General features: G+C 41.4%; 1 protein-coding gene across 1 annotated transcript; it reads left to right on the plus strand.

The window, feature by feature from the left end:
• Nucleotides 1-302: 302 nt before the first annotated feature.
• Nucleotides 303-10,626, plus strand: LOC125529192 (serine protease Do-like HtrA). The gene is made up of 14 exons (XM_048693604.1): nucleotides 303-342; nucleotides 688-793; nucleotides 895-915; nucleotides 1,251-1,316; nucleotides 1,421-1,552; nucleotides 1,631-1,758; nucleotides 1,850-2,134; nucleotides 2,503-2,633; nucleotides 3,763-3,880; nucleotides 6,313-6,405; nucleotides 9,536-9,601; nucleotides 9,690-9,802; nucleotides 9,868-9,974; nucleotides 10,308-10,626. The coding sequence occupies exons 2-14, from the start codon at nucleotides 697-699 to the stop codon at nucleotides 10,349-10,351; spliced, it is 1,401 nt and encodes a 466-aa protein (XP_048549561.1). The 5' UTR covers nucleotides 303-342; nucleotides 688-696; the 3' UTR covers nucleotides 10,352-10,626.
• The last annotated feature ends 469 nt before the right edge of the window (nucleotides 10,627-11,095 follow it).

Genomic DNA, 11,095 nt, shown 5'->3' on the forward strand with positions numbered 1-11,095 from the left:
CCCCAGCGCGCCGAGCACTCCCAGGGGGGGGCCCCACCCCCCCGCCGCACCCTGTCGCCGCGCCTCTGCCATCCCACTCGAGCAGGAACGGCTTCTCCAATCTGCGCCGGCGGCAATCCCTGATTTCCCTTCCACCTCTGTGGTGAGTCTTTTGCGGAAACTGGTTCCCTGCCGCATACTCTATTCGTCTTCTTGCATGCATAGCCCGATGCGGGCCAGTCACACTTCCGGTGGATAGTACCTTGTGCTTTTGTCCTAGCATGACCTGAGATTTCGTGACGAGAAACTTAAACATCCCAATCTGCGCCGGCGGCAATCCCTGATTTCCCTTCCACCTCTGTGGTGAGTCTTTTGCGGAAACTGGTTCCCTGCCGCATACTCTATTCGTCTTCTTGCATGCATAGCCCGATGCGGGCCAGTCACACTTCCGGTGGATAGTACCTTGTGCTTTTGTCCTAGCATGACCTGAGATTTCGTGACGAGAAACTTAAACATCGATATAGTCTACTGATTAATACATCCTATATTTGCATGGAATTTTTGTCCTGAAAGTATACCATGCTGTCAGGATCTTCAGTAGATATAGCTCAACTTTCATTTGAGTGGTTTTGTTGGTTTAAAAATGCTGGTTCAGATGGCTTTTAGTTATGTAACTTTGTCAATAATTAGCGCTTTCTTTAACCATAGGTCCAGGAGATGCCTAGAAAGAATCAAGAATGTACACGCATGGGAGGAGGAGCAAGCACAAGTAAGAAGAGAAAGGCTTCTTTACAGTCCAACTCCAACCGAGAAGGTGAACCAAGTGCAACAATTTCTAGTCTCTGTTGAATTGTTAATTATAAAGGAACTAGTTAAAATATATTACTAATGCTATTAATTGTTCATTACCTGCAGATTCTCCGCCTCCGAGGGATGGTTAGTTTGTTTTGAGGACACCTAGGGATTGGAAGCGTTTGATCGTAGTATTGGATCGTACATCCCTGAAATTATTTCTACCTCTAAACGAAAACATCATGTTTAAACATATGCATCATAAAAAAGTACTAATGAAATGAAAGATTGCTTCCTAGGTTCGTTCAATGTTCAAAGTCTTGTTCGACAGAAACATGTTACTCATGTGCTTATTGTTTTTTTGTTTGGTTGAAACTTGTCCGACCAAAAGCTATTCCTTTTGTTTTGGCATGTGCCAGTTTTATCTTGCATATTGGCTTCAAATGCTAATTGGTACACATTTTCACCTATTGCACCAGACCTTTCACGCATATTACGCAAGAGCCTACTTCCCCGTGGTTATCCTATGCCATCTAAGATTACTGGCAAGTTATTATTTTCCATTTTTCTGATTCTCCCCTCCCATTTTTTTCATGTGTTTCAAGATATTTATTCTAGCCCTCATGGTATGGTATGTTTTTTCGATTAGGGGGCATGCGCTTGGTGAATACATTTGAGCTCTGCTTTGGAAATTTAGATGGCTACAGTGAAGAGCACACCAGCATTAAGTTACTTGCTTTGAGCCTATGTCAGTCCATTGTCTCACTTGCTGCTTTTAAGGGTAACAATGCAATCACTTTGTTATTGGGATTCCAAGTTTTTTAGGTTAATCAGTAACTAAAAATTCGATCCTGTGTAGGTCAAGATAGACGGTTTACATGCACAGGCACAATCATCCAGCACACAGCATCCAGCATGAGCATTCTAACCTCTGCTAGCTTGATTAGATCCTCTGAAGATGAAAGTAAGATACTTGATAAACTGGAGGTTAGTGCTACTAGTCAATTTTCCATCCCATTGGTTTGTTATGATTATGTGCTCATGAGATGAAGATGATACAGTTTGTACTTGCATGCAGATTAAGGTGCGCCTGCCCAATGGCAAGCTCGTTGTAGGAAAACTGTGGAAATATGATTTTTATTATAATATTGCTGTTGTGAACACCAAGGCTTTTCCAGAATTTCATGCAGCATGCTTTCATAATGAAGTGCCAGCTAATGTCAAATTCTCCCAAAGTAAACTGGTAGCTATTGGACGAGTTTTTGAATCTGGAGAACTAATGGCTACAGGTGGGACACTGCTGTACAAAACTTGCAAATTCGATTGCCAGCAACTCATGGCATCTACATGTAAGACCACAAAGGTACTTCCCCTAATCTTTTATCGCTCTGTAGATAGATTAATAAAAAGAAACTGGTAATATGACTAGAGTAGGACTTTTTTGTTCGCATTAGGAAGATATTCATACATACTCCCTCCGTTCCTAAATATAAGACCTTTTAGAGATTCCAACATAGACTACATAGGAGTATAATGAGTGAATCTACACTCTAAAGTATGCCTATATACATCTGTTTGTAGTCCGTATTGAAATCTCTAAAAGGGCTTATATTTAGAAACGGAGGGAGTAATATCTTAGAAATTGTTCATATCGAACAATATTATGTAGCGTACCTAAATATGAAAACATTCTAAACAAAGCATGTTCACAGCCATTGTATTCTGTGCTAGGCTGGAATTGGGGGCCCCATTATTGATGCTGATGGAAAATTCATAGGCATGAGCTTTTATTATAAGGATGGAGCTCCTTTCTTACCAATCACTATCCTCCAGAAATGCTTAAAGCACTTCAATGAATTTGGGTATGTTTTGAAGTTCTTACTTGTATGTGCTTCGGATATATTTAGTTCAGTCGCATGTTGTCAAGATACTAAACAATTTTTTACCACTCTCTTATCATTTGCTTGATTGTGGAGACATTAGGTCAGGACTTTGAGATTAAAATTAGGATATCGTAGCTAACATTTAATGGTTCTTAGATTGATAAGTTTATTGGATGGATACTTGGGAGATGCTAAAATTATGCTGCCACCACCTAGCTGATCAGTGGCAGCCATGATGGCTGCATGATTGGCTCGAGTATTAATTGCTGATAGGAGGGTGGTGATAATCATAGTTGCTAGTCACTTCCTGTTCATCTGAGCCACCAGAAACCAGGTATTTGCTGTAGCCCGTAGCCACTAGCTGTGAGTAAGCAGTTCCAGTCCCCTTAATATGTGCTGGTCACTGTTCTCTGGGTGTTACCAAACTTGCTTTCACTATCCTGGGTTCTGTGTAGCTGATGTTACTTGGCTCAAGTATTTTTTCTGTGTAGTTTTAGGTCATCTATATTGCTAACTGGTAAAGCTGTTGCCTTGTGACCATGAGGTCACGGGTTCGAGTCTCGGAAACAGCCTCTTGCAGAAATGTAGGGAAATGCTGTGAACTTCTAATAATCATATAACTGAAGGAGCCACCTTACCAGTACTGACACCAGAATATGAGTTGCTCGATCTCAGGTTTGTTCAGTTCAACAGTCTTGTAGCACTCGTATGCAGGATACGCATAGCCGAAAACCAGCCTACATGTAAATTGTGCATCAAACACCAAAACAGAAAATGCAAGTGTTTATTGACTAATACACACTATAAACACAATATCCCATGCTTTATTATCAAGTTCTTTTCCATGTGATTGGACTTCCAAGAAGAAATTGTTTTATTTTACACTTTGATCCACTTTATGACCATGAGGTCACGGGTTCGAGTCCTGGAAACAACCTCTTACAGAAATATAGGGAAAGGCTGCGTACTATAGACCCAAAGTGGTCTGACCCTTCCCCGGACCCTGCGCAAGCGGGAGCTACGTGCACCGGGCTGCCCTTTTTTTAATATTGCTAACTGGTCTATTGTTAGTAAATATATCGAATGATCAATGATGTGATATGTGTAGGAGAGTTCTGCAGCCATGGCATGGTCTGAGGATTGGATCACTTCAAGCTGAAAAATTGCGTGTCCGTGAAGAAGTACATGACATCTTACCCCATGCACATGGCATTTACGTACAGAAGGTGACTATCCACCTCATGCATTTGATGTAGTCTTTTCTTTCATTGTGTTGCTATGCTGTTTATATGTGTACTAGTAATAGTGCACGTGCAATGCAGGTGGTATCAATTACAAAATAAATAACATGTTTCAGGCGTAAGCAGTTGAATTGAACATCTTAAGAAATACACACTCCCCATTTCATTACTAAGAAAACATAATTTCCTCCCCATTTATGATTTTTCCCCATACATAAACAAACAAATCTGATCAAAGAAAATTATCAAATTGAGCATTGCTAACAACCTATTCCATTTGTTACTTCTTTCCATTGATGAAATTTCCCTGACAGCCATGTATCCAAGCCACCAACCCATCCGGCGATAGGACATGATATATGACTAATTGGAAACACTTACACGGAAGTACGAATAGAAGATCCAAACCGTGCCCCCCTTGAACACAACTTGGTAATTAAGGTCTGTAGCATTGCTTAAACCAAAACTTATCATGTCTTATCATATTTGTTTTTTCTAGAGCTTTGAATAATATCTCCAGCTCATTCAATGCAGCAATAGACCCATCATTCTCCATGAACATGCTACCTTCCTTTCTCAAATCTAGCAGAACTTTGGTGGCCCTCTTGTCTTCACTAAAATGCCAATCTTTTGAGCAGTTTCATCTTGTACACCCTTCTCTACCACCTAAGTCAGCATAATGAGAAATGAGGAATATTACAAATAAATCCACATCAATGTGAGTAGGGCATTTTGGAGACCGAGCTCCATGGAGCCCTTTATTTTGGAAAATTCAAAATTTCAGTTTCAAAAAATTCTGAAAACAAACGCATGTATGCAAGGATGTAATGTGTGAAAAATTTCAGGATGAAATACCTTGAATTGTGAGCTGCACAAAAAAAACCAAATCATAGGCTTTGAGGATGAACAGTACAGATACTAAAAAGCCCCAGATTTGTCTTTTTATTGTAGCTCACATGTAGATTATGTATCTAGGTATAAGTGTATTTATTGTCCGAATTTTTTGAAATTGTAAAGTTTAAATTTTGAAGTTTTCAAATAAAGGCCTCCATGGAGCTCGGTCTCCGTTTGGCATTTTCGCATCAATGTCACTTATAACGTATAAGAGCACACATTTGAAAGAAAACGGAAAAAGGCGTACCAGCCGGAATTAAAACAAGACTATAATCTCGCAGCTAGGTGGAACAACATGGAGCCCCAGTCCCAGAGTAGAATTTGCTTCTGGTATTTTTACAACGGTTGGACCAGAGCAATAGGTCATCTGCAGCCGCCCGAGCAATGTGATGGAGGCTCTGATAGTCATCTCGAAAAACTTTAGCGTTTGACGTCTCCAAATATTCCATAGAAGAGCAATGACCACAGTAGAATGAACTTTGTTGGATAGAGCACCTTGCTATACATCAAGAAGATTGGTGGGCCTGCCATCATGCAAGCTATTGAGTTCGCTCCGGAGTGGCAGGAGGAGAGGACAGCAAAACAATAGATGGTCATTATTCTCACTTCCTCCACAAAGGGGGCAGGCGTTGGAGGTGGCAATAGAATCGTCGGAGCATAATTCTTCCAGATAGCAGTAGCCAGCTAATCAGTTGGTCTGGTGGACCAGATCTCCTTGTAGGCCAGTTTGGTTGTTAGAAGCTTGCCGTCTTGCCTGCAAATTCTTTTGTTCGGGACCTGCAGGTTCAAGTTTACCAAAGTCATAATAGCGCGCAAGTTAGCTAGTTCACATTCAACCGCATGAGATAATCTTGGAGCAAGATCGAGGTGTAGCTCTGGAGAAGCAAGAACCCAGGCAACAAAGGATGCCTGCCTATTTAAGTGGGAGAAAAGAGCCTGGAATTGTTGAGCCAAAGTGGTAGTGGCGTTCGGAAGCCAAAGGTCAGCCCAAAAGGAGGTGATGGCACCATCGCCAAGATTGACCATGGTGATTGAGCAAAAGAAGTCTAAGCCTTCGAAAATGTCATGCCAAACCGGAGTAACAGCATTATCCGGCGTGCCCAGATCATGAATAGGAGACCATCCATATTTTGTTGACGAGGTAGTTCGGTTCAGTCTGGGTGCCTCAATCGTGAAGTTTAGAGAGGTGTTAAGCAGGCATAAATTTTTTGTTGCTTTAAATGGAATGGTGTAATTCCCTTGCACAGTAGTAAACATCTGTGAGGTTTGTTTTCAACTTCATTTCATTATTTGAACAATCGCAATCAGGTATCCAGGCTAGATTCTATGTTTTGCTGTACGCTGTGGTATGCCAATTTTCTTGAGTGAAAGTGAGAACAAGGAAAAGGGACATTAGCAGATTTGGACAAAACTAATCTTTTGAGATTGGATGTGAACATATATTTGGATATTTACATTGTGATGATCACTTATTGCTGTGACTTGCTTGATTTTTTTTTGACAGATCCTTGTTTGCTTCATAGGTTGTGAGTGGATCCCCATCAGCAGATTCTGGAATCAAAGCTGGTGATGTAATTACCAAGCTTGATGACTTTGCGCTATCCAATGCACAAGAGGTTCTGTTCTTCTTTTGTGCCATTCTACTTTTTTTTTTGGTTTCTAAACTGTGCTGTGAAATCAGACCTCCATTTATTTGGTTTGGTTTCCTGCGAATCTGACATTATAGGTTAGTTTGGTTGGTGCCCTGGACACGATGTCTGGAAAGTGATGCTTGCAATGAGCCTGAACAAATAATTTTTTTTGCCTGAACTGCCTGAGATATAGAGTGTTTGGTTGGTGATCTGTCCTGGTAGTCTCAATATGGGTTAGTTTGGTTGGTTCCCTGGACACCATGCCTGCAAAGTGATGCCTGCCTTGAGCCTGAGAAGTAACTGTTCTTTTTGTTTGCCTGGGTAGGCTAGCCTGGGATAGAAGTGTTTGGTAACAACATGCTTTGATTTATAAATACTAAAGTACTCTCCTAATAAAGGCCAACAGAAAACCTTCCTACTTTCTCTCTCTCTCTCTTGGAATCACAGACCCAAATTTTTCTTTTTAGAACTGCGCATAACCCATTGAAAAATCCTAATTAACAGAGAAATCACAAATTCCTGTTCCATTATGTGATTTTTTTGGATCCAATCAATCTACTCACCACCTGGATCGAGTTCTCCTGTCTGTCCTCTGTCTTACCTCCTGCCGAGCTCACGTTGGTGGCCGTAATGCTGCCTGTTTGCCAAGGGCAGCCGTGGCAGCTACTTCATACATCTCCGCCCTGTTTCTTTTATTCTTCTGATTAATGTCTGCCAGTAGTTTCAGGCTGCTGCCAGCATGTATAGGTGCTCAAGATATGACACCAGGGCCGGTCTTACTCTCCAGGATACCAACCAAGCAATGTGCAGGTAGCTTCCTGGGAGGCCCCAGTCCAGTTGCCATGCACCCAAGATGCCAGTTAAACTAACCTAAGCCATTGCATTTTATGTATGATTAAGAATCTCCTGCTTGTGTTTCACCTCATACGTAAGCATCATGTTCCTAGGGACAGATACATCTGCGCCATAGTACTACCACTCTACTAGCATGGTTACATCGTTTCTGCGAGCAACCAATGGAGTAGGAACAACAGCTCGGGAAGCACCATTGGCATCCATGGAAGGTTGAATATCGGCATAGGTAGTAGGAGGAGCATGGGCTCTGGGAGAAGATGAAGGGTGCGTTTGGTTCGTGTCATTGGGTGGAATGTAATGGGTCCGCCCCGCACCCAGGGATGGTTCTCGTGTTTGGTTTGGTCGAGGAATCAGAACCCACTCGTTCTTGGGAAGGCATATTCCCCTTATTTCGGGAATGTGCTCGTACCTCCAAATCGAGCGAACGACCCGGAACACCTCGCATCTCTGCCCCTCTCCCCAAAGACCAGGCCAACCTCCCCTCACCTCTCGTCTCTCCCTCAAGCCGGCGTTGCTCTCCTTCTCTCTCACAGCCACCACTCCCCCATCTGGGCAGCGGACCGGGTAGCAGCCGATGGGGGGCGGAGGGTGCTGGAGGCAATCAATCTGCAACTCCATTCCATGACAACGAGCCAAGTAGTTCATTAGCATTAACCCTTTCTTTAGTGCTAAGAGTTAGCTAGTTACTCTTTTTTATTTGTAAGATATGTTTTGGCGCAAGAGGAGATAGTTGTGTAATCATAACAAGTGTTTGTTTCATCCTCAATTCACTATAGACGTCTGAGAAAATGCAGATTGAAACAAATGTAAATGTCTGAGAAAATGCAGCTATAATTGTTCGTATTGTATATATGCATTTGAGGGGTGAGGACAAACAAACCCATTACATTCTGTCTGCAACCAAACACTGATACATCGCCATTCCATTCCATCTGTCGTCCTCAACCAAACACCGGAACGGAACCGACCCATTCCGATGGAATGTAATCATGACATTCCATTCCACTTCGTTCCCCAACCAAACACACCCGAAATAAATCCAGCTCTAGAAACAATGTAGTAGGCAAGCCAGGACCTTCCATACCGCCTGACTCACCCCCACCTAAGAGAACCCCATTCCTACAAGAAAGTTAGAGTTAGTTATATAAAAAATGATCAGGCAGACATTTATTATTTCCATAGCTGCCATATTTTACTGGGATGTGCTTTTGAGCAATCACCTTCCACATTTTCCATTCTGTTGGAATAATAATTGGTAAGAACACATCAATTCTACAATGTGAACTCTGCAGTAATGTGGTGAATACTTGAATCATAAATTGTTTTCATCAGGCAAGCTACTTTCTAATTGTGACCAGAGACCAGAACCTGACAAATTAACACCTGCAGTTTGTTGCATGCTCAGTGCAAATTGCATATATCTGTTCAGAAGTACTTTCTGTTGGTAGAGTTATTTAATTTTAGTTGAGCACTTGGATTTTCTCCTTATTTCAATGCTTATATTAATCATGTTTTATTGCCGAAAGTGGTCAAGAAATAAGTAAACAATATGATTTGATTTTGACTTATTCATGGTATATTTACAAAACTTATTGAGATTCCTTCAGCATTCTTAAGGTCAAGCATAATGACTATGTTTGTTAATTTGCATGTTAATTTAATCACGCTGGTATACTTTAATCAGTTCAAAAGTTCCAAATAATGGCTCGCAACATGGCAATATATTTGTTAATTTGCATGTTAGCAACTTAGCATGCTCAAAATAGAGGGTAAACATTTGAATTCATATTTGGAATATAGGAATAGTAATTCAAATTGAGAACTGAGTGGGCTAAGTGTCTTGTTTGCTAGAAGAACATGCATGTAACCTCTTGTTTCATGTTAGAGCTCATTTTGTTGTGATTTTGTTCTTATGGACCCTTGGATTTTCATATTATCAATTAAAAAATATTATATTCTTAAACTATATTATTTCAGTATATTCTCCCCCACTGCTCCTTGTTTCCTGAAAATGAATAAATATACAGGTCATCATGGTTATGTTCTAATTTAAGTAGAGCTATGTTTTTAGCTTGCACAATATTTGCACAATATATGATGTATTGTTAACGAGAAGTGCATTTTGCATGACATCTGATATGGATCGAGAAGCCCTGTATCCCTATTGGAGAGTATGATAGTTTTATTCGTTGTATTAGTACATAACATACATGTTCATGCAAAATCTGCTACTCATATGGATTTTATTTATTCCTACCAGTTCCATGAGCTGATTTTGGACAAGGCAGAGAGTGCTTTTCGACATGGTGAAGGAATGCATCTTACGGTTAGTTGCAGAAGTTTGTATTCTGCATTTGTGCGTCAACATTTATGCTTTAATTGTTCTCCATATTGTGCCATTGCATTGAAAATAGGTATCTTTCCTAAGGCCAAGCAGTGGCTCTGAGTTCTGTGCAACTATCAGTGCTGAAGTTATCGACATGAGCGAACAAAACATGAGCAGTCAAAACAAGAGCAAGCAAAACAGGTTCTTTTTCTGACACAAAATTATTGCTTTTATGTCAATATATTTTGTGAAGTCAATTCTTTCAGTGTTAGATGGCCGGTACCCAAGACGAAGTGGCTATATCCAGATGACGAACGTGATGCTGATATGATGCCCCTTGTTCGAAAGTGTCGTCGACCTGGCTATGTATATGGTGAGGATCTTGCCTCTTATTCTTTCTCTCTCCTATTTGATGGTGATGTTTCAAGCAGTAACCACTACTGTCTTAGTTTCATCCTCTGTTGAGTTTTTTTTTGATCTGTTAAATTTGGTGTCGTTGCTGATGTGTATGTAATTTCATATAGACCCGTGACATTTAGATCTCTGCATTTTTAAAGTTGTATTAGTGTAAAGTTCCTGTTACCACTTTGTAGATGCATTCTATGTGCAATGCTGCATTATCTCTCTGTCTTGGTTAGGTTGTTTCACTTGTAATACTGTTACTTGCTAAGTTTCTCTCATGGACGTGACACCGCTTTTGTTTCAGAGGCCCCCTTGATGACTGACGTATCTAGATACACAAGGGTCTGATGAATAATCAAGTTGAGCAATCTCGTAGGGTTACTAAAGAGGAGCTTGTTAGGGAGCCAGATGTGAACGTTTCGGTTTTCTGATCCATATTTGGCAACTAAACTGCATGTTATCTACCCCTATGCTAAGTTGGCCCGGAGATATTTTGTTTGGTTTGATTGTTTTATTAATGCGTGTATGAAAAATACTAAGACGGGGTCGTGGGATGTAACGAGAAAGCGCTTGTTGTCAGCATGTTGTGGTATATGTAATGCATACCTTATGGGATGGCGAAATGGCCCCAACGAGCTCATTGTCGGGGGTGTTGTGTGACATATGCCAACGGATGACTTATCATGAAGGGGGCTAATAATACGTCGTCGGTGCCAGGAAATGGAATAAGGCGCAAACATGTTCGTTGGCGTATCTTATCCAGGTTTGGGGCTCTTTAGGAGATAACACCCCTATTTCTGCTCTTCGGGGTTTCTGCATGATCACTAAGCAACAATGGTGGCTACAAGCTTGCTCCTTGAGCCGTTTCTCTAGAGGGGGAAGAAGAGCAAGGCTAGCCCTAGCTTACTCTCTCTATATGTGTGTGGGTGTGTTGAGGTCTTAGTGAGGATGAACCCTTTGCATGGGCGCCCTGGGGGTTTATATAGGCCTACCTCAGGGGTACAATGGTAATTCGATCGGGTGTAGGACCGGGCTGTCAGTGTTTGTAGATGCCGGCTTCTCCGTCGACCCCTGGGGGCTGCCCCTTTGTGG

This window comes from Triticum urartu, unplaced genomic scaffold (assembly GCF_003073215.2).
Source record: "Triticum urartu cultivar G1812 unplaced genomic scaffold, Tu2.1 TuUngrouped_contig_5418, whole genome shotgun sequence".
In the NCBI taxonomy this organism is placed as follows: domain Eukaryota; kingdom Viridiplantae; phylum Streptophyta; class Magnoliopsida; order Poales; family Poaceae; genus Triticum; species Triticum urartu.